Source organism: Rattus norvegicus, chromosome 8, assembly GCF_036323735.1.
Source record: "Rattus norvegicus strain BN/NHsdMcwi chromosome 8, GRCr8, whole genome shotgun sequence".
Lineage (NCBI taxonomy): Eukaryota > Metazoa > Chordata > Mammalia > Rodentia > Muridae > Rattus > Rattus norvegicus.
Window position 1 is genome coordinate 96,860,167 of NC_086026.1, and position 24,439 is coordinate 96,884,605.

The following is a 24,439-nucleotide window of genomic DNA, read 5'->3' on the forward strand; positions in this document are numbered from 1 at the left end:
CTGTTCTTTGGGAAAATGTTCTCCTTCTATTGGATTCTATCTCTGCATTTGTGTATTCTAGAGACATGCAAAAGAAAGCCCAATGTATCACCAACATGGGCCCACAACATTAGGTGCTTCTCTTGTTAACAAATTAGGATAGTATAAAGTGGCCTGTCTTTTGTTATATGCCCATTAATGTGTGTGTGTATACACACACACAGACACACACACACACACACACACACACAGTATATGGTTTAGATATGGTCATTTATTTCTTACAGAAATCCAAGCCTATTTAAACAGACAAAATGTTCCTTTAATGAACTAAAATGAACTTGCATAAACCATTAAGAACAAGGATGACACCAAAACCAAATCAGTTTAGGACTGAGCTCCTCGACGATTTCAGGGAAAGTGAAAAGCTATGGGAGGAGGAAGAGTGTGCGAATGTGTGAATAGAGCAGGAGACTGGAAACGTCTTTTACTCGTTTTCCAGATAGGTTCCCCAAAGGCGAAGTTTTCTTCTTAAGGCACAGCAGAGTCTGCTTGCGTTCAGCCTCTTAGCTCATGAAGTTGTGAAGTCCTCTTTCCTAGAGCTTAGTATTTTTTTTACAGGAGCATGGACGTTTTGATAGTGTTGTTTTCTTCCACATTTTAAGCAGTCCGATGGTGTTGTTTATCAAGAGGCAGGCCCTGGCATTCTTGTTCTACCAGAAATGATTTTCGGATTTTCGGCCTCTATCAGCACTAGGCTGGGGAACAGCTTCACTCTCTGATCTTTCGGCAGAAAGCTGTCATTTCCTTGTGGTGCTGAAGTTTAGGACCAAACTGAGCATGCGCTGCCTCCAATTCCCCACACAGCCACCCCTCCCATCCTCTGACTCCGCCCCCACCCCGTCTCCCGTGAGCGTGATTGCGTCACCACGCTCCTGACCCCTGGCGACCCCGGAAGTGGGTCGGGGGCTTGGCCTCGGCCAGGCCAAGGAGCCGGCACAGATAGTGGTGGCCGCTGGAGTCCGGCCAACCGAGCCTGTCCGGTGGCGGAGGCCGGATGCGGCCCGAGCCGGGGGCCCAGGATGCTGAACGTCCCTTCCCAGGCTTTCCCGGCCCCCGGCTCCCAGCAGCGCGTTGCCTCCCAGGGGCGTAGCAAGGTAAGTGGCGACGGCCGTTCGCCTACTGACTCAAACACCCCGAGTTTGTTCAAGTTGCTGAAGTTGTCCTCTGTAGGTCTACTCAGTACCCTGCTTCCGGCGTGGTTGCTTTTCTGCCTCAAGCTGTCCTCTCCAGTCTTTTGTTCTTTATAGTCAGAAGGAAAAGGCTGAGCAGTGGCAGCCAGAGAGACTTATCTGAAAGACTGGTGGCTAGGGAAGACTGGAGTCTGCAAACCTCCCATCAAATTTGGTGTCACCTTTCCACGTCACACTCCTCTGTGTATAAGAGAACCAATTGTTCCAGCTCTGCCTCATCTGTGGACACCCCTGGTTGACTCTGAGTCCGGTACCGTGCTCTTGACTATTTGTTGAATATGGTTACTGTGAGCAGCAGGTGGAAATACAGGTATATAGTTACAAGATTCTACAAAAATTGTGCAGTGTATTCATTGCAAGGCCAGTGCTGTTTGCTGAATGTTATTTTGGTAGTCCTTAAGTTTGTGACCACATCTTGTGTTTTCTTTTGAGACTTCTGTCTTCTTGGGCTACTCGATTTCTTTTTTGAGTTTTACTTTATATGACTTTAAGACTTTCACTGAATGTTTTACTTTTTCTCCACTTAGATCTGGGGTTTTGACCTTTGATCAGAAAATGGGTGGAGGTTTTTCATTTGTTTTTTGAAAGTGTCTGTTCCAGCTTTATTCATACATAGTACTCGGATGTTTTGTGGGCTCACTATGGCTGCGTGTATCTTGAGTCCTTTTCCTGTGTCCATTGAATCTTCACAGTTACCCTGAAGATGGGGGTGTTTACTATCTCCATTCTGGGTAAAAAGAAATAGGTTAATGAAAGTCTGCATCAGTCACGTAAGCTTGTGATAGGATTACACCGTTTCCTTCAAGGCTGTGTGTGTGTGGCTGCTCACCCGCCATCGACTGTGAATCTTGCTCTCCTTAAGTTAAATGCTTGGCTCCATAGTCAAAGCTTGCCCTGTGCAGAATGAGAAAGCCAATCTGCCTTTCTTCATTAAAATGGGTATGTTCTCAGCCTTCAGTTAAAGGAGAAAACTTCTAGGCAAAGGTAACAAGTTCCTTAGATGTGGTAGCAGAAAAGAGGGCAAAGTAAAATCTTTGTGTAATTTACTAGGAACCTCAGGTGGGATTAATTTTTTTGTTATAAAATGAGACAATCTTGATCCCTCGAGAGACTGAGTTAGGACTGGATGAAACAGTCTGATAAAGTTTTCAAAAACGGAACACAGACGGAGAGGTTGACAAATTGTTAAGAGAATAGACTTGAAGTAGGAGAGAGATGTCTTTCCAAAACCCACCACTTCATCGTATTCACTGTTTGGCTCAGGTGTTGTAGGGATGACCAGTTTTTTTTTTTGTTGTTGTTGTTTGTTTTTTTTTTTCTTTTGTTGTTGGTGGTGGTGTTGATGTCCTGTTCATAGGACTAAGTGAGATGATTTTTTTCCATAGCACAGCATTGTTATGCGCTCAGCAAATATCACTTACCCTCCGCCTTTCATTCAAGTCTCACCAATTTGAATCTTACAGGGAAACAGATTCCTCATGCAATAGCTGTTCAGTGTTTATTGAGAAACTGTATAATGCCCTACATAGGCTAAAGCATATGATCATGGGATACCCATTTGATGGAGCTGTCTGGGAACATTATGAAACCTTCAGGAGGTTTGGCTTGGCGGGAAACAGTATTCACTTTGGGCAGGCTTTGAAGGTTGACAGCCTCACCCACCTCCAGTGTGTTCTCTCTGATTCATCTCTGTGTGCAATTTCTATATGATTAATCAGCTCCCTGCTCTGGCTGCCTGGCACCACACCTTCCTTGCCATCTGGAATCCCCCTTCTGGAACCATAAGTCACAACTCTCTCCTCTTCTTTTTTTTTTTTTTTCCCAGAGCTGGGGACTGAACCCAGGGCCTTGCGCTTGCTAGGCAAGCGCTCTACCACTGAGCTAAATCCCCAACCCTCAACTCTCTCTTCTATAGGTTGATTTTAGTCATGGTGTTTTATGATAGCAACAGAAGGAAATAAGACAGTGTGGTGTATTGAACGGTGGTCTCAGATTTCAAGGAACTTTGTCTCACAGGCAGCACAGATCAGAAAACAGACAATTATACTCTATACTTCAGTAGGGTATTATCACCAAAAAAGGGTTGGAGTTAGATGGGAGGAAAATACTGTGAGCAAGTGCTTGACACCAGTGGGGAACCCGTTGACCACCCATTTGGTCAAAGAATTTGATAGAGAGTTGAGGCTAAAACATGGAGCTAGTAAACCGTGACCAGATTATGGAGGGTCTGACTACCATAGTTGAGGGACAAGAGTGTTGAGTTAGATGATGGAGTATACCCCAGAAGTACTGACCTATTTATTTTGGGGTAAATTTTGCCTAAATTAGATTTGACTCCAGAAAGTGAGTTATGCAAGCTTCCTTGAGTGCTGTGTGTTTGCAGTACCATTCTCCCGGCACTTTGTAATGAGCTGGTTGGACAAGTAAAGAGTGGCCCTGTGCAATACAGGTGCTTGAAATTTCCCACTAGATCATCCTAACTAATTAAAATACTAATATACCTGTGTTAATACACTTGGGACCACTGTAAGAGAATATTTGAGAGTGGATAATGGATAAAGGACAGATTTATTTATTAGACGGGGACTGTTCATATCTAGCCAAGGCCTTATTGCTTTGTTAGGATGTGGTGGAAGGCATCACAGGGCAATAGAGAACACAGGAGAACTTGTAGCTTCAAAGCCATTTTTTATTTAAACACCTCCCAGTGTGCCCCCACCTTGCATAACAGGTTTATTATGTATGTTTTTTTTGGGGGGGGGCATTCTGACCATTCAGTCTTTCACCTTAAAACCTTGAAAATGTGTTTTGTAAAAGAAAACAGAACTCTGAGTGTTGTGTTACTAAATCATGTAGGCAGGGGTTGATAGATATTTTCTGCAAAGGGCACCGTTATAAACACAACAATCTTCCCCAGTTCATGACTCCATGTCCTATCTTTTCTGCTATCTATAGTCAACAGCATGAGTAGTCTTGTTGTCCTGTGTCTAAGGTTCATGTACTGCCCATCTCTCAGTCACCTGGTAGCCATCTTGTTTATTACCAGTTAGATAGTTGAAAATGGAAGTGCATATCTTTAAGTCACCATTAATTTACTTAGTAATGGCCCAAGTGTCAGACTAACAATAGTGGAGATTCTTCTATGCCAAAGAGAAGCCATGAAATGTTTCCTGTGAGTGGAAATGTGAGAGTTCTTAGTAAGAAAAAAAAAATCATGCCGAGGTCACTAGTACCCATGGTAAAAACAAGTTTCCATGAACTGCGAAGGAAAAAAGAGAATGTATGGGGAAAACAGGTGTCCATAGGGTGTTGGTGCTGTCCTTGGTTTCAGGCAATCTCTGAGCTTATCTTAGTGAAAGGTCTCTGTAGGCAAGCAGTCATCCAGAGGAGGATGCTATGATTAATAGCTTCCACATACACTGTCAACATTCACACTCAAGACTGTGCCAATCCCCTTGTGTCTAGTCATGGAAATCCTTGACATGGCTGAACCGTGCTCATATCGATGACACACATTCATTGAGGGCTTCCTCTCCTCCCCACATCCTTCCTTACAGTATTTTCCTGTGCTTGATATACTTTGTCAGTGGGTTTGTAGAACACACTATTGCACAGTAATTTTTTGATTTTTCTGTTTAAAGTTCCACTTCAGCCAGTCTTTTGTATATCTTTTGTGATTGTTAAGGTCACAAATTTTAGTTCAAAATGGCAACAATAACATAATTAGTAACAGAGCTAGGACCTGGACATTCTGAATTTCTCATTTTAGATTCAATACTGTGTCTATTATACTTTACTGCCATTATGAAGAAAATTTGTGAGACAGAATTTCTAAGTCCTATCTCATAGTCAGTACTTAAGATAAAGTAATATTTTGTTTAAAATTCCAGGCATCTGAATTTTCTGAGCATCTTGAACTAGACAAAGGGGCTCCCTTTGTGATAAAAAAAAACAAAAGTAAATAAATTATTTTTATTAGTTTTATTAGAATTGTTTTTAGTTTTTTCATTTTACTCATTTTTTTTTTTGAGATGGGATCTTATTTTGTAGTCCAGGATGTCCTCAAACTTGCCATGCTTCCCAGAATTTCTTTTAAAAGGCTAATAAGCAGACGGAAGTAGTCCAGAGGCAGATGGAGGAGGGGGAGAGGAAGCAGCCAACTTCGCCCCAGAACCAGATGTAACTTTTGTCTTCCGTTCCTTAGGTACCTTTAAAACAAGGCAGGAGTCTTATGGATTGGATCCGATTGACCAAAAGTGGAAAGGACTTCACGGGATTGAAGGGCGGGTTAATTGAAGTAACAGAAGAAGAACTTAAGAAGCACAACAAGAAAGACGACTGTTGGATATGCATAAGAGGTAGGCAGGCTTCCTAAACATTCCAGAAACTCGCCTGGGCTTTCAGACGTGGAAACACAAATTGCCTTACTGGACCGTAACAGCGTTGTTCTCACTTTGGACAGCATTTCCCTTCTATGACCTTTACATTTTGATGCAGGGATAGAACAAATAGGATGGAGTCTTTTGTAGATCCTTATGTTGTTCCCTTTGAAAGGAACCATGAGTTCACCAGGAAATTTAACACCAAGGCGATACAGTTAAAACTTTCATGGCACCCAGTATATGCAGTAACTGCCCATCCCAGAGCCTGGTGAGTGAATGCTGTTAGAAGAAAAGGTCTCTGAGTCTGTAAAGAAAACCATATATATGTATATATATATATATATAGGTGTCGTATGTGTTTATACATGTGCTTGTACACACATGCATACACACACACACACACTCATGAGAACACTGGAGACCAGAGGTTGATGGGCTTTAGATTCAATGAGAGACTGTCTTAAAGCATAATGAGGAGACAGCTGAAGTTAACTTCCAGCTTCCACATACATGTGCAGACATGTACATGTACATAAGTGTACATGCTCCTATGTACACACTCACACCTACACATACATAATCAGCTCTTCATTACAACCATATTGATGTATGGTAACAAAGCTTCAAAGCATATAGCAGACATTAGAAGAACCGGGGAGTAGAATTAAAATTTCCATTCAGAGTTGTAGATTTTAATCCCTTTCAGCAGTTAGAAGTAGATAAGCATCTGTCTGTAGACATGATAATGAAATTGGTGATGCAGTTTCTTTATTGAACACAAGAGGGCAAAGTCATCACAGTACTTAGACTAAGGCTTAGAGAAACTCCTGTATAGTTGAAAAATGGTGAATTACTCCATGTTTTTACCTTATGAACATATCTTTTCCTAATATCTATTTGAGGGTTAACGTTATTAACAATGGTAAAAATTTTAAGTAAAAATGCTGTTTCATAATGGCGTATAATACTTTCTCCAAACATGATAGACATTAAATTCATTTATTAAATGTAGTCTAGAACTTTAATATTGTTTGAATGTTAAAACCAAAAATTCATTTTTAATATGTTTACTTTAATTACCTGAATGCTTTCAGACTTTTTTTGGGATCTTGACATAACCCCTAATCTTTTAACAATTATTGAGAATATTAAAAGGCTTTTGTTTACATGATGTCTCTTAACATTACCATTAATTAAAATTAAGAAATGTAAACAATATTTAAAATTAATTTAATGTCCCGCGCGCGACTTTTCGCCGGCAAGGAGCACGCGGACATTAGAAATCCTTACTGTGACCACTTTATTAATTTTAGAAGAGGAAAGGCCACGCCGCGCCAACATGGGGCGCTTATAAAACCCTCGTGCAGCGCACCCACACCTGATTGGTTGTTACCCATGATCTCATAAGGCACGCCCCGGAGCGGGCAAAGACCTGGCTCGAAGGCACTCTTGCACATGCGCACAGTTAACTACCTGAAAGGGGGGCCAGCTGGCGCGGCGAAGGTTGGCGCCATCTTGTAATGGCGGAGTCTATCCTGACCTACCACGTGGGGCGCAGTGGAAGACAGCGCCATCTAGTGGTGGCGAACGTATTGCGGCCCTCTACATCTCACCCTTATAATTTATATAATTTTATAGCAGAAATGATCACCCTATCGCGTGCAATGAGGAAACCTCAGCGATGTGCAAGGGCTGATCAAAGGAATGCTGAGTCTCTCTCAATCCCAGTGCAATGGATCCACAGATCCATGGGGTGCAGGAGCAGAGAACTCAGATACAGAGAGTATCCCTCTCCTCCCAGTGCAATGGACCCACAGATCCATGGGGTGCAGGACCAGGGAACTCAGATACAGAGTAAATCCTGAACAAGATAACCAAATTCCAGGTGAGGCCCTTTGTACAATGGCCACAAGTGCTTGAGTGATAACGGCCTTATCACGTTACTGTTGAGATCTGAGTTTGTAAACCAACCATGGTATGAATACTGATCCACAGCATAGGGCTGCATCAAACAGAGCCACTCCCGATAAGTAGTGAGCACCTCATATGGTCCTCCTCAGCTGTTACCACCAAGGACCGTGGTCAAGCCGCTCTTATAATAAAATTTTGAATTCCCAATTGTTAGTAACTACTCCAGAAAGTTCACCTGCATTCCACAGCTTCTGGATTTCTTCCGTGAAACGGAGGCTTCCTCTTGGCACCGGCGATGTTGTAGCTTTCTGTGTCCCGGATTCTCGGCACCGAATGTCCCGCGCGCGACTTTTCGCCGGCAAGGAGCACGCGGACATTAGAAATCCTTACTGTGACCACTTTATTATAATCTTAGATGAGGAAAAGCCACGCCGCGCCAACATGGCGCGCTTATAAAACCCTAGTGTGGCGCACCCACACCTGATTGGTTGTTACCCATGATCTCATAGGGCACGCCCCGGAGTGGGCAAAGACCTGGCACGAAGGCACTCTTGCACATGCGCACAGTTAACTTCCTGAAAGGGGGGCCGGCTGGCGCGGCGAAGGCTGGCGCCATCTTGCAATGGCGGAGTCTATCCTGACCTACCACGTGGGGCGCAGTGGAAGACAGCGCCATCTAGTGGTGGTGAACGTATTGCGGCCCTCTACAATTTAATAAAACTGCTATATGTTGTACATAGTACCTATGTTTATGAAAATAACTTTCTAAATGGAAAAATACAGGAGTACATAATTTTTGATTTTGATAAATAGATAAATAGATAAATAGATGACAGCTCATGTGTATTGCTGTGTTACTGTCTCTAGTCTCATATCGCATGTCCATGTAGCTTCTAGAAAAAAACCCACATATATGAAAGAACAAGAATTTTAAACAAACATAGCATTTTAGTTTTATTGGAAAAAATTTTTACTTCGCACCACCAGAAGTGTCTTTCGTGAGCTTCCTCTGGCGTCCTTGGGCTCTACTGAGAGACTCTGTAACTTACAGAAGAGAATAAAAAAGAAATGAAAACTTCTCAGTCAGTGAACATGTGGCCCAAAGCGTGGGGATCCCCTTAATTCTGGTGGTGAGCCATGGTGGTTCTCATACGTAGTTAGTTACCTTGCTGGAGGTACTGTGGTACCTTCACCTGGGAGATAGACAGACAGACATAGGTCTTCAGCACCAGCCCATGGTCACCATCTCAGATGGGACTGTCTGGAGGCACCGTCACATAGATCTGGCTTGAGATTACAGTGGAGTGTACTGCAGGTCTGAATCTAGTCATCTTTAGCTGGGGTGGCCTGATTCAGGTCCTGCAGGTTGGTAAAGGCTTTTCTTGTCTCTAGAGCAAGATATAACTAAAAAACAAGCTTTCAACAATTAGGATATTCAAAATTACCATTGAGAGGGGAAAACTGGCATAATTGTTGGTACATATGATAGACAGTAAATATTGATGAATATAATTTATTTGAATATGAAAACCAAAATTCAATTGTTAATATGTTTCCTTTTAATTATGTGAGTGCTGCCAGACTTTTGGGTCTTGAAGTTCTCCTATTCTTCAAATCACCAAGCCTAGAAAACTGCGAATGAATAACTTCTTTCATGAACAAAAAACCCCAAATAAACAACTTTTACAAAGGTTTTATTTGGCTAATGCTTTCAAAGATGTCAGTCCATGGTCATCTGGCTGCAAGGCTTTGGTGCCAGTGACAAGGTGTTACATGATGGTGAGAATACATGGCAGAGGAAACTGCTAGGCTCATGGCCAAGAGCTAGAAAGACTGACAGGAGAGGCTAGATCTTCCTTAATGAGCTAGTTCCTTCCCCTAGGCCCAGCCAACTGGAAGAGCACCTAAAATGTCAGTAGCACCATGGCTAGTATCCAAACATCAACACAGATCTTTAAGGGACAACACCATCTGACTGTTTATTATATTTCCTCCTAGATGTGTATACCGATGATTAGTGAAATCACGTGTGTCCATACAACTCATACATAAGAACACAACATAAAAGCCCATATAGTGAAGAGTGAATGAACTTATCCACATGGCATATTACCTAGCCATAAAACCAGAACATCCTTAGGGCTGCAAAAGACTGTGTTTTGTATGATTGCATTTATATGAAATGTTTAGAATAAGTAAACCTATCCAGACAGAATGGTTTCTTGTGTCCGTGGAGAAAAGGGGAATGCTACTGAGAGGATGTTTCAGTGTGCTGTTAAATTATGACTCCCATTATGTAGACAGCGCCCTCTTTCGAAGGTTCCCGATTCTTGACAGAATCGAAAGAGCTTCTTCCTTTTAAAGAATTATGCCTCCTGATTTTAGTTTATCTCTTTTTAATTGAAAATATTGTTTTCCATGTAATATATTAATCCTTCCTTCCCTAACTTCTCTCAGACTCTCCCTATTTCCCCACCCACCTAAATGCACACTCTTTCTTTCTCTCATTAGAATGCAGATAGGCATCTAACTTCATCATCATAGTAATAATAATTTTAGTGTAGTGAAAGATAAAATAAAAGCAGAATAGGACAAAACACACACACACACACACACAGAGAGAGAGAGAGAGAGAGAGAGAGAGAGAGAGAGAGAGAGAGAGAGAGAAAGAGAGAGAAGAGCCAAAGGAAAGCATTAAGAAACACTTACAAACCCCGAGACACACACATCCCCACATTCCCACATAAACACATTGTAAACCATAATATATAAGCAAAATATTGTAAAGTTTAAAAACATGCCCAGACAAAACTCCAAAAATACTATTGAGTTCATTTTTTATTGGCTGTCTGCTGCTGACCATGGGCTTGCCCATAAGCATGGTCTGTAAACCCACTGAGTTGCTATTGGAGAAAACGAATTTTTTCTTTGTGAGCAGTTGTCAATTGGAAGTAGCCTGAGGATTAGGGGTGGAGGGTTTAGTGTTAACTTCTTTTTCAGCATTGAGACCCCATTTAGCTTAGTCCTATGCAGGTCCTGTGGGTACTGTCACCATCTCTGTGAGTTCACATGTGTGTCAGTGCTGTTGTGTCTAGAAGGCCTTTTTCCTTGGTGTCTTCCACCCCACTGGCTCTTATATCAATCATTTTGCCTCCTTTTCTTCTGTGTTCCGTAAGCCGTGAGAGGAGGGATTTGATGGAGACATCCCATTTGAGGCCAAGTGTCCCAAGACCTATTATTCTCTGCACATTGTCTAGTTGTGGGTCTATTTGTGAGTTTATTTCTCCTGCAGGAGAAAGCTTCTCTGATGATGGTTGAACAAGATTGTGAGTATAACAGAATGTCATTAGGAGTCACTTTATTGCTGTGTTCCCTTAGCAGAACAATAGTATTTGGTTTTCTGCTAGATCCATGGCCTATCTAGTCTTGGTTCTTGGTTACCTGGGCAGTGTTAAGGATGGTTTGCTTCTCTGAACCTGGGTCCCCTGCAAGAGCACTGTGGGCTCTTAACTGATAAGTCATCTTTCCAGACTCTTGATGGTTTTGATTGTTGACCCAATATAGAATTCCTGGGAAGGGAGTCTCAATGATGAATTGTCTTGATTAGGGGTGTGTGTGTGTGTGTGTGTGTGTGTGTGTGTGTGTCTTAATTGGGTTACTTGAGTTGAGAACAACTGTCCTGAATGTGGGAAATGTCATTTCATGGACTGAGCTCTGAACTGAATTACAGCAGAGAGCAACTGAGCACACATGTATGTCCATGCATTAACTCATTGCTCTCTGTTCTCGACTGTGTTGTGATTTGACCAGTTGCATCAGGTTCCTGCTTCCTTGACTTCCAGCAGTGATGAGCTGTAACTTGGAATTGTGAGCCAAATCAAACTGTTTGTCTTGAGTTGCCTTTGTCAGGATATTTTATCACAGCAACAGGGAAAGAGACTTTGGCTGTCCACAAATAGCATTTAATTCTGTGTACTGGGCAGTGAGGTCCAGATCTGCTGCTGATTTCTCACGTCACAGCCAAGGGCTTTTGTTCTGTTTTGTTTTGTTTTTGTTAGGAAATGCTTTTCTAAAGAACTCAAGACAGGTTGGGTATAAGTCTCTATATCAAAGGGAATCAACTGGTTTTCTTCATAATGAGTGACAGCCTTCTCTTCCCTCCAAGATTAGTACAGCAAATGAACATTTTAGGTTATTTGGGGTTAAAGGTTTGAAAGTCTTCCTAAATGAGGAATCAGTTTACATATTAAAAAACAACAAAACAACAATAAAAGTCAATGCTGGACACACCTTTGAGTTGTTTTCACAGAAAGTGTGAATTGATGAAGGAAGCCTCCAGCCAGTGCTTCCTGCTTTTGTCCTTGGTCTTCTTTTTAAAAGATAAAATGTAGTTGATTGCATGAACAGATTAAATAAATGTCTGGGGAAGCCCAAACAATGAAGTTCTGGAAACCTCTATTCCTTGTGTAAGTGCAGAGATGAGGCGGGCCTTCTACAGAGCCTGCCTAGGTGCTCATCCTTGCTTACTTACTGGAAATCTGACGCAGGAAGAAGGAATTCATCTTTTTCAGAAGATTTTTTATCAGGGTAATAGGCTGCAGTGGAATGAGATTTATTTCTCGTCTTTATGCGTGTTCATGTGCGCACACATTCATGCACATATATGTATATATTTTATTATATAAATTTCTTCATGTTGGAAGGCAAGTCGTGTGGTCTTTTGTATTTCTTTATGTTTTATGAGCAGAGACACTGTTCTCAACAATAAGTTTACTCCTGGGTCAGCTTAATAAAGAGCATGACTCTCCGAAGCAGAGAGCTGGGACTTTCACTGGCCTTTGGGACAGACCTGAGTTTCTCTCTTTCTTTCTTTTTTTATAATTAGATGTTTTTTAAATTTACATTTCAAATGTTATCCCCTGTCCTGGTTTCCTAACCATAAAACCCCTAACCCATTCCCCTCCCCTTCTTCTATAAGGGTGTTCCCCCTCCACAACCATTCCCTCTTCCCGCCCAACCTCACATTCCCCTACACTGTGGGGGGTTGGGGGGGTGGTCAAGCCTTGGCAGGACCAAAGGCTTCTCCTCCCATTGGTGCCCAACAAGGCTATCCTTTGCTACATATGCAGCTGGAGCCATGGGTCTGTCCATGTGTACTCTTTGGATGGTGGTTTAGTCCCTGGGAACTCTGGTTGGTTGGTATTGTTGTTCTTATGGGATTGCAGACCCCTTCAGCTCCTACAATCCTTTCTGTAACTCCTCCAATGGAAACCCTGTTCTCAGTTCAATGGTTGGCTGCTAGCATTTGCCTCTGTATTTGTCATGCTCTGACAGAGCCTCTCAGGAGACAGCTATATCAGGCTCCTGTCAGCATGCACTTCTTGGCATTAGCAATATTGTCTGGGTTTGGTGGCCTTATGTGTATGGGCTAGATCCCCAGGTGGGGCAGTCTCTGGATGGCCTTTCCTTCAGTCTCTGCTCCAAACGTTGTCTCCATATTTCCTCCTTTTATTATTTTTGTTCTTCCTTCTAAGAAGGAATGAAGCATCCATACTTTGGTCATCCTTCTTGAGCTTCATGGGTCTGTGGATTGTGTCTTGGGTAATTCGAGCTTTTGGGCTAATACCTACTTATCAGTGACTGCATACCATGTGTGCTTTTCTGTAATTGGGTTACCTCACTCAGGATGATATTTTCTAGTTCCATCCATTTGCCTATGAATTTCATGAAGTCATTTTTAATAGCTGAGTAGTATTCCATTGTGTAGATATACTATATTTTCTGTATCCATTCCTCTGTTGAGGGACATCTGGGTTCTTTCCAGCTTCTGGCTATTATAAACAAGGCTGCTGTGAACATAGTGGAGTACGTGTCCTTGTTATATGTTGGAGCATCCTTTGAGTATATGCCCAGGAGTGGTACAGCTGGGTCCTCAAGTAGTACTATGTTCAATTTTCTGAGGAACCTCCAGACTGATTTCCTCAGACTGATTTCTGGGTTGTACTAGCTTGCAATCCCACCAGCAGTGGAGGAGTGTTCTTCTTTCTCCACATCCTCACCACTATCTGTTGTCACCTGAGTTTTTGATCTTAGTCATTCTGACTGGTGTGAGGTAGAATCTCAGGATTGTTTTGATTTGCATTATTCTGATAACTAGGGATGTTGGACATTTCTTTAGGTACTTCTCAGCCATTCTATATTCCTCAGTTGAGAATTGTTGCTTGAAGCAATCCCACTAAAATCAGGGACTAGACAAGGCTGCCCACTCTCTCCCTACCTATTCAATATAGTACTTGAAGTTCTAGCCAGAGCAATCAGACAACAAAAGAAGGTCTAAGGGATACAAATTGGAAAGGAAGAACTCACAGTATCATTATTTGCAGATGATGTGATAGTGTACTTAAGTGACTCCAAAAGTTCCACCAGAGAACTACTAAGCCTGGTAAACAACTTCAGCAAGTGGATGAGTATAAAATCAACTCAAATCAGTAGCCTTCCTCTACTCAAAAAATAAACAGGCTGAGAAAGAACATAGAGAAATAATACCTTTCACAATAGTAACAAATAATACTATTTGTGACTCTAACCAAGCAAGATCTGTATGATAAGAACTTCAAGTCTCTGAAGAAAGAAATTGAAGAAGACTCCAGAAGATGGAAAGATCTTCCATGCTTATGGATTGGCAAGATTAATATAGGAAAGATGGCCATCTGGCCAAAAGTAATGTACAGATTCAATGCAATCCCCATCAAAATTCCTACTCAATGTTTCATAGACTTAGAAAGAGCAATTTGCAAATTCATTTGGAATAACGAAAAACCCAGGATAGCAAAAAGTAACCTCGACAATAAAAGAAATTCTGGGGGAATCCCAATCTCTGACCTCAAGCTGTATTACAGAGCAATTGTGATAAAAACTGTATGGTATTGGTACAGAGACAGGCAGGTAGATCAATGGAATAGACTCAAAGATCCAGAAATGAACCCATACAACTATGGTCACTTGATCTTTGACAAAGGAGCTAAAAACATTCAGTGGAAAAAAGATAGCATTTTCAACAAATGTGTTGGTTCAACTAGAGGTCAGCATGTAGAAGAATGGAAATTGATCCATTCTTATCACCCTGTACAAACCTCAAGTCCAAGTGGACAAGGACCTCCACATCAAACCAGATACACTCAAACTAACAGAAGAAAAAGTGGTTAAAGCCTCGAACATGGGGGCACTGGGGAAAATTTCCTGAACAGAATACCAGTGGCTTATGCTCTAAGATCAAGAATCGACAAATGGGACTTCATAAAATTGCAAAGCTTCTGTAAGGCAAAGGACACTGTCATTAGGACCAAATGGCAACCAACAGATTGGGAAAAGATCTTTACCAATCCTACATCTGATAGAGAGCTAATATCCACTGTATACAAAGAACTCAATAAGTTAGACTCCAGAGAATCAAATAACCCTATTAAAAATGGGGTACAGTACTTGAGTTTCTTAATCCAGTTTCCTCTCCTGGGGGAATAGAAGTGTGCAGGTCTCATTGGCCCCCCCCCCCCCTTCACATAGCTCTGTGGGAAGTAGGAAAAGGAGCTGATGCCAGTGTTGCTTTTCTAGTTGCAGGTATTGATATAAGTATTAAACTTTCTTGCCTTAACCAACAAGTCCCATGTTATTTAAGAGAAGCATGACATAGGTTAATTAGCTAGCTCATAAGATCAGTGGAATTTTAGACTTTACAGCTCTTACTACTTTGGAAAAAAATGAATTCCTAAATGAAATGTTGGGAGAGATTTATTAGAACGTATATTTATAGGCCTTACCATTTGTAAGAAGCTCATTTGACATGATTTCTCCTTGCTTTGATGCAGGGTTTGTTTACAATGTCAGCCCATATATGGAGTATCATCCTGGTGGGGAGGATGAGCTTATGAGAGCCGCAGGAGCAGATGGAACGGATCTTTTTAATGAGGTGAGTTGCTTCAGATAATCAGGACGTTGTGTGCATGGATACACTCAAACTAGGAAGAAAATGCTTGCATTCATTTTAGATAGGTGGGCTTGAACTCTGAAATGTAGGCAGGTGTTCACAGGTGGCAGCTGTTCATGAGATTTCACAAATCACTTTATTAAAATTCTAGAGACGGTTTCAAGTACCTGGTGTGAACTTTATCTCCACCACTGGCAAGACTTGCACTCACCTTGATTTCTTTTAGTAATGATGATAATTGGTTTATAGAAAACATCATCAATGGGAGAAAAGACAGGTGGATCTGCTGTTACAAATTACTGTAGATTTTTAATTTAATTAAATTTTTTTAGTTAGCATGCAGCATTCTTATTTTCTTCATAGGGAGATAGTTGTACATCCAATCTGTTACTATGTGTTCCCCATACATCTTGGAGAAAGTTAGATAATGTTGATTAATGATGGGAAACTTAATTTTCCTAAATTAATAGGAGAGAATCTACATGCATTTCAAAAGTCATTTACATCAGTATCCTTTCCTCCAAATTTACAATCAAATATTAGTTCCCTTGCTATTTAAAAGTTCCACAGAATGTGTTAATTACTATCAATTTTGTTAATAGTTATTCTGACATCATAGTCATTAGAAGTTTAGTAATTTGCCTTTGCTTCATATTTCATTTTGTATTTTAATGATAACTAACTGTGTTATATAATACTAGGTTTTTACTATTTAAGATACCTGAATCACATTGGGGTATTTTATGGTTGTTTTGATCAAATGTAATTTGATTTCTGCTTCTCCTGTTTTCTGTTATGCTGGGTTTTTTTTTTTTTCTTAATACTTTTCTTTATTTCTGAGATTATAGGTGGTTATTTTTTGATCAAGTTGTCAGAAATGTAGTTTGTTTTATGTTTAAAAATACTTAGGTACATCTGCTTTAATAGTGCAACATGTTTGCTCTGATGCAAAGTCCCATTGGCTCATTGGTTGCATTAGCCTTCTCTTGGTAGAGTCTTCTTGCTTCTTTAAGACATGCTCCTTTTGCTGTTTGTTCATTTTTAGCAATGTAAACCAAGTCACTTGTCTAGTGTAGATTCTCTTGGATCTCCCTGTGTGCTCAGGTTGAATGTGCCTACTCATCAGAAGGTTTCTCAATTTAAAACTAAAACCTCATAGTTTATGTTCCTCAGCACCAGCTTTCTATGGGTTGTGTGCGAGGAAGGCGATGCTGTGCTTAACACATTGCTGTAGCCCACGACTTTGATGAATCAGCAAAGTCTGTTGTTTGTGACTATTACTTACTGTGGAAATAAACAATTTTGTGTTTTAGAAGCTTCTGGTGTATTCTAGAAACTTCATTCTAGAAACTATCTTTCACTACAAAGCTTTCTCTATGCCCCGTATTTGAGTTGCACAAAGTATGTATTGGTTCATGTCTTTATTGTCTTTGTTTCCAGTTTTGATTGCACTGCTGACCCCTTATTTTATCATTCCACATAACTGGTGGGCTGAGATGGTCTGTTTGTATTTCAGCTCAGTCTCCTGTGATCATACTGCCTTACCTCCTCTCTGTGTTTCCAGGTGCCAGTTTCCAGAGAAAGGGACTGAGCTGCTAAGTAGTCTTTGTCTTTTCCCTTCATGCCCAGATAGTTTCCTGTTCAGGTGTAGTTTGGGTAACACAACAACTATACTCACCTTCTTAAGGATGATCGTCTAAGCAGCATCCTGCTGTTAGCTCTAAGTTGTCATTAGTAACAGTGAGATGAATTTAGTCATCCGACTTGTCTTTTGAGACCCTGTCAGAGTAAATATTCTCCTTTGAACATACTTAAGGGCCTGCTGTTTAGAGTCCTGTAATTGGCACAGCCTGTACCCTGGACTCCTTGAGTCTCTGTCTTTTTTATCTGTTTGCTTAAATTACCCGAATTCTTACACTCCAAAGGCAGGTTTTACACAGTAGTAGATGCGTTGCGAGTAATTGCAAATAAAATTCACTTTCTATTAATATTAAGTGCATGCCCATTTTGTAATGTTTGCTATTTAATATTATTCATTTCTTCAGGATTATTAGAATCCTGTTAGCAATATTGCTTGACTGTTTTTTTAAATGTTTGAACAATGGATTCTGACTGATGCTGAATAATGAAAATGACTTTTCTTTACTGATGTTTTTGAATGTTGTGTTCTTTCTAATTTTTTCACAATTGGACATTTAATTCTTAGGATTTTGTTAATTTAAACAGTGTTATGCTTCTAGCACAGTAATGGACACCTGTAATCCTAATACTCAGGAGGTTGAGACAGGAGGATGTCTGTGAGTTAGAGGGTAGCTTGGGTTACATAGTTTGTTCCAGACCAGCCCAAGTTCAAATTTTCTGTTTTATCATACAAGAGGAATATGGCAGTAATTTTCCTACATCGTGAAGGATATTCTTAAACACTAGTGCCTACCCCCAGCCTGTTGCACTGCAAATGGCAAAGAGATAAAAAGGATAAAGAGTGTTCTTTTGAGACTGTTGGGACCTCATGGACGCCTGACAGTACCAGAGGTCTGTGGACAACACGTTGAGATCCTGTTCGAAGCAGTCCGTGTCTGTTGCTGGCTGATTGAGTCTGCTTCAGGGCAGCGTGTGCAGGTTTAGCTCTGCTCATGGTGAAGTAAGGATATCCTGTGGAGGTGGAGTCACGTTGCCTATCGGCCATTCATTTCCCATGCTAGGTGCATCGTTGGGTCAATTATGAATCCATGCTGAAAGAGTGCCTGGTTGGCAGGATGGCTGTGAAGCCCGCTGTTCCGAAAGGTAAGTAAAGGGACAGTGGTTTTTGAAAATAAAATAGGATTTCAATGAATAGGAATAAATAAGTCACAGTACTTTCCCCAGTTTTACTGTCCTTCTACTGTATCTGCTCTAAAGGCCGTACTCAACTTGGGCCTCCACATGCATGCGCATACACATGCCCTACCCACAGATGTAAGAACATGCATACATACACACACTGTATGTCTTTCTCTTTAAAAAAAAAAAAGTGTTGTATTTTGTAGAAAGTTGTGAGGAGTAAAGAGCATAGAAAGGAAACCTTTGTTTGCTTCCTGGATGTCAGTAATCTCACATTCGGTCACTAACTAAGCACATGAGTGACCATGTGGTCATTAATAAGCACATAAGTGACAGCACTGGTTGCAGATGTTGGCTGAGATCTTTTACTCTTGAGGTTGTACATTTAATTTTATAAATTAATTTTTGAGTTGGCATCTCACTTTGCTAGTCCAGGCAAACACATGATCCTTTTCCTTAACTTCTGAAAAGTTTGGATTACATGTGTGGTAGGTGTGTGGCCCCATTCGCAGCTTATAATGTAACTGTTTTGATTGCTTGACTCAAAAACAAACAAACAAACAAACAAACAAACTGTAAGAAGTGCTGCAGTCCCGTGTCACCGTCTACTTTTATTTTGACTCTTCCTTCTCTCCTCGCCTATGTGGACTCATTCTAGGTTAAGCTTCTTTTAGAGTGTAACTGCCTCTGAGCTGGAGCTCTCCTGTCTGACAGCTGCTTCTGAACTTCCTTTATAAGAGCGCCCCTTTGGAGTCTGGATGGAATTGCAGTTCAGAGAACCCCTTTCTGTGAAGGGATATAGCCATTTCCGTTCAGTCATGACTCTGGCTCTTACTCAGAATGAATCAGTTCAGACAGAATCTTTGACTACTTAGTTCTATGAGTTTTGTAGTTCAAGGCTTTATTGCTGGAAGCTTCTCTCAGTATACCTCTATGTAGGGATTTTAGATCTGCAGAGGAATGTCCATAGTCACATAGAGGTAGAGAACAGGGGCTTGGATCTATAAAAGGCAGGAAGTTGGAACCAAGCCCCTGTTTATGGCCTTGACGTGTTAGAACTATCTGTTTAATGGAAAAGTACATAAGAGTAATGGGAGATACTGGACTTTGATGTCTGTCTCAACCTTTTTATAAGGTGATGAAGGAGAAGAAAGGATTCCGTGTGAGAGTCTGACACAGTGCTCATAGTAGAGAGGGTGTGCTTCCTGGTGTAGTTGAAGGTAATGCTGTGGAGCTTGGTTTTCATTAACTTCATTGTACTTCCAGCTCAGCAAGGAGGCCAAGAGCTCCTCAACTCAGATTCGTCTCCCACTTAAGTGGTAGTGGGGGATTCATAGGAAGAGAAGGGAAAAGCAAGCTGTTGATTGGTCAGAAAGGAGAGTTTGGGGGTTCTCAGTATAAGTGTAGAAGAGCAATGCACCGCTTCACGGAGAACATAGGTCTTTTGTTCCTTCTTTTCTTTTTATATTTGAGACCAGCTTCCATGCAGGCCAGGCTTACCTCAGATTTACTGCTATCCTTTAGACTCTGCTTCCTAAGTGCTGGGATTGCAAGTGTGTACCACCACGAGTGCCTATGCAGACTACCTTGAATTTTACTGCAGTGCTGGGGATTGAACCCGGGACCTTTTGTATGCTAGACAAGCATTCTCCTACCACTCTGCAGCACTTGCGTGGTTATATTTGCAGGTAGTTAGTATATTATCCATTGGGGATTATGCGGTCATTAAAAGAGCATTGACTAGTGGGACCTGCTGCTTCTATGCATGTTCACTCTTGGAAGCCAGCCTCAGACCATGTTTGCATGGGTGCCGATAGCAGCTTTTCCTGGAACAGCTTGGGTTCTCTCAACTGAATAACATATTTAGTTATGGATCAGTGCTGCCTTTCCTAACCAACTTCGGTCTGACCTACCTGGGAATTTGGATAGGCCACAAATCAGTTTGAAGCAAGGTTGAAATTTAAGCATATCACCTATGTGATCCCAGAAACCTCAGAGCTAGTCTCTCATTACTGATTTCCCAGTGTACCTAGCAACTGCCCATGAGGATTTGTATCAGAGGAACATGGATTCAGCCTGACACCCTCTTTCCACAGACACAGGTCAGTAGTTAGAACCCAAGGAAGTAAGTCAGGTACAGGGCTTACTGTTGAGCCTTGTTACGCCTGTCCGAAGTTGTGGTAATTGTGCCTTAAATTTTTAGGGGAGTGAAATTGAATTGATAACCTAAGTTTAAAGTGAGACTATTAAAAGCAGCCACTCAGAACTGAGGATGAACCAGGGAGAACTGCATTTTAGAAAGGAAAAGATGAGACACCCAAAATTAAAAGCTCGTCCTGTAAAGACACAGTAAGAAGCTGCAGGGAACCGAAGATGGAGGAGCAGAACTTCACAGAGTAAACATGGTGCTGGGGATGAGAAGACGGGAAGACGTGCAGGAGACATGGGTCTGCTCAGCCTCAGTTGCAGTCAGGCTTTTAGAAGGAGGTCACAGTGAGAACGGGAAGAGGCAATGCATGAAGGGGACACAGGCTGGAATTTTTCCGAATGAAAGTCAGGTATCTAAAGTTTAGCAGTCCCCAGACAAGCCCAGTCAGCAGCATAGCATGGGATAGTGGGAAGTGTGTACAAGCAGAGGCGGGAAGGTGAAGGAAGTCAGAGGAAGACCCACCGACACAGCAGGGACTCACACGGCAGCTGGCTTGGTGCTGGCTACTACAGCTGAATTCCCAAACCACAGCAGAGGCTCAAAGCAGAATGGATAGTGCTTTGAAAATGTTAAGGAAAAACAACTGACCACTTAAATCGCTCTGTAGAAAAGTTAAAACAGATGTACATTAGACCATCACAAAACCAAAGCCCCTCCCCATGAGGGTAGAACCAGGGGCATGAGGAAATGGAGATTTCAGGCTAAGCCCTAATCATAAAGAACTAAACTATGAACTCTGCTCTTTCTCTCTGCTGTTTCAGGGAAGGGCAGCATCTTTCTCAGGAAAAGAAGGTATGAGCTTTTAAAAACAAAATAAAAGCCCCCTTTAGTAGTCCATCTTTATTCCTGACGCCAGTGACTGAGGCAGCATGACCTTTGGAAAGAGCAGAGTTTCATAGACAGATTTGGGTCCGAGTCTCATCTCTGCTACTTAGACCTTGTTTTCTTAGGTGCCAGTCATAGATGGTACCTAATGGTAATGTTTTTTTCATTAATTAAATGAAGTATGAGAAGAAGATGGGAAAATAGCTCCATGAATAAATGTGCTTGCCACACAAGGTCAGACTTCCAGAACTCAAGTAAAAGCTGCACATGGTAGAATAGCATCTGTAATCCCAGTATCCCTAATAACTGTACTGATGCTACAGAGAGATGGGAGGCAGGGACAAGAATGAGGCTCACGAGTCTGCGCCCAGATATGCTGGCTTTACAGTAAGACCAATGCCCGAAGGTTGTCCTCTGTCCTCTACCTTTGTGCCATGACCACAGGTCAACAAGCACACACATGTGTCAACAAGCATACACGTGGATGCATTTACACACATGGATGAGCATTTTAAAGCAATTGAGGAATTAACTGAAGCAAAATTTGCCAGCCAACTGGAATCTAAGCAACTCGTGCGTGCGTGTGTGTGTGTGTGTGTGTGTGTGTGTGTGTGTGTGTGTGCGTGTGTGTGTGTGTGTGTATGTGTGTGTGTGTGTGTGTGTGTGTGTGTGCATGTGTATGTGTTGGGGGAGAGTGACTAGAAAAGCCACGGGTGTTTCTGTGCTTCACTACTTATAACACTGAGGCTATCTTTTTTTTTTTTTTCAGTTTATGTCTACAGTTATTAGGAATAAACTAGCATGTGATGCTAAGTTCACCATGAAAAGATGGTTCTGTTCCAGGAAAAGAGACATTCTTGTTAATTGACAGGACCTGTGAGAGTTTGGACAGAGTCAACCAGTTTGGTTCATGAGTATTTTGTGGATTAGTGGCAGTGATTTCAAATGACTTGAGAGGCATTAGGAAGCAGAACAAGAGTTTTACAAAGCAAAAAAGCAATGTTTGCAAGCAACAGGACCTTTTCTTTATAAAAATATTTTTATACAACATATTTTGATCATGTTTTTTCCTCTTCCCAACATTCATCCCACTACCTGCCCACTCATTTTTGTGTGTTCTTCCATTTCTGTTTCTCTTAAGTAAAACAAACCTCAAACAAACAAAAACACAATAAAACAAAAAATATGTATAAGAGAAAAAAGTCAGCAAAACAAATAAACAAAACATGAAGATCGTCTTGTGTTGGCCAACTACTCCTGGGCATGGGACCTGGCCTGGAGTGTGATTGATAAACCCAGTGACACTGCATTGGAGAAAACTGGTTTTTCCTTAGTCTGTGTCTATCAGTTGCAAATCGTTTCTTGGTAAGGGGTAGGATCCTGTGTCTACTTCTCCCTCAGTGCTGATGCCCAGTCTGGCCTGAACTTGTGCAGGTCCTTTGTGTTCTGCCACAGTCTCTGTGAGTTCATGTGTACCTGTCTCATTGTGTCAGGAAGAGTTGTCCTAGGAGTCATCAATCACCTTTGGTTCTTACGATCTATGCTCCTCTTCTGCATAGGTCATGAGCCCTTAGGGGAGGGGCTTTACATTAAGACATCCATTCAGGACCGAGTGCTCCTAAGTCCCTCACTCTCTGCACATTGACTGGTTGTGGGTCTCTGGGTCAGAAGCTTCTCTGATGACTGTTCTATAGGGATAGTAATATATCACTAGGGGGCCATTTTATTGCTATGTTCTTTTAACAGAATAGTAGCAGTGGGTTTTTGTTTAGTCTTATGTCAGATTCTTGGTCACTTTAGCTGGGGCAAGTGTGAGCCTTAATTTCTTTTTAAAAAAGTGGCTGGTTACGTTTGTGACACCTGTGCAGTTACTGCAGCTGTGCATCTTACAGGCAGGTCACTGTTGTAGACTGCAGGGCTTGTGGCTAGGAGATACTGATAAGTTCCTTTTCCTGCTGTGGTAGGCATAGTACTTCTCAGTACCATGAATGTCAGTCAGCGAGGGTGAAACTTTTAGTGGGCACCATCTCACCTTTTTGAATTTAATGACGTAAGTTAGTGTTGTATTCATCAATAAGACTTTACCATCAGATTGTGGAGAGTAACCAATAATACTGGCAATAGCCTGCAGTATTTGGTGGATTCCATGGGACCCTGTTGGCATATGTGTGTGTGTGTGTGTGTGTGTGTGTGTGTGTGTGTGTGTGTGTGTGTGTGTGCCACAAGTTTGAGGAATCCTTAGGCTAGTGGGAAGGGGAACCCTACCTTGTGGCATCTTTCAGTTTGGAAATTTGGATGTTATTTTAGTTTATTATTCTTTAAAAATCTCCTAACAACTTGCCGAGGGGGTTATTTTGATCATAACTGTGTAGCATTGTGTGGTTATTAAAATATATTAGACGTTTGTGAATTGGCTGCTGTCATTGCAACCTAGACTTAAGATCCACTCTACTTCCCCCACCCCGCCCCACCCCCGCAGAACTGAGTGCAGCTGAGCAGCAGGGCAGTCTCTGACTGCTGAGCTTTCCCAGAAGAGAGGCCTTAGCAAGGCAGAATATTGATATTTAGCCAATGTTAGGAAAAGATATCAGTTTGGTTTTTCATAGAGTCTTTCAAATGATGCTATCCACAAAGAATACTGGATTTTTTCTTAGGGAAAAAGTTTCTCTTGCAAATGTGAATGCGTTTAACTTGGAAATATTTATATGACTCAGTTTTTTAAAACTTAGACTGCTATAATTGTGAAGATAATTTAAATAATTTAAGGAGAAGTTTTCTTCATACTGGAATTTCTTATATTAAAAAAATGGGCAGCAGGGGGTTACTTTTGAAAAATCCAGTAAGTTCTGGCAGATTGAAGTCAGTGCACATTAGGCAAAATAGTCCTCTGATGTAATATATTTTCCTAGAAACAAATTACCTAGAGTAATTTTTCAAAATCTATGAGTGCCTTGGGTAAAAACAGATTTTTTTTCATGACACATGAAATTTATTAGACTGTGGCTCTAAAATACACTGAGGTGGCTTTAATTTGCAGTACTGTGAGCTCACTGTTTCTTTTCAGGTGTGGTAGCTA

At 41.4% G+C, this 24,439-nt stretch overlaps 1 protein-coding gene across 6 annotated transcripts in view; it reads left to right on the forward strand.

The window, feature by feature from the left end:
• The first annotated feature begins 248 nt into the window (after nt 1-248).
• The window catches only part of Cyb5r4 (cytochrome b5 reductase 4), a 65,375-nt gene continuing 41,184 nt past the window's right edge, over nt 249-24,439 (forward strand). For 2 of the 6 annotated variants that reach the window (XM_017595428.3, XM_006243472.5), the window contains exons 1-4: nt 907-1,136; nt 5,437-5,590; nt 15,391-15,491; nt 18,212-18,293. In XM_017595428.3, the coding sequence (XP_017450917.1) occupies nt 1,062-1,136; nt 5,437-5,590; nt 15,391-15,491; nt 18,212-18,293 (412 nt within the window). In that variant the 5' untranslated portion in view covers nt 907-1,061. Of the gene's footprint in view, nt 1,543-5,436; nt 5,591-15,390; nt 15,492-18,211; nt 18,294-24,439 lie in introns of those variants that run through there. The other 4 variants (XM_039080740.2, XM_063264810.1, NM_133427.3 and 1 more) reach the window with 4 other exon arrangements.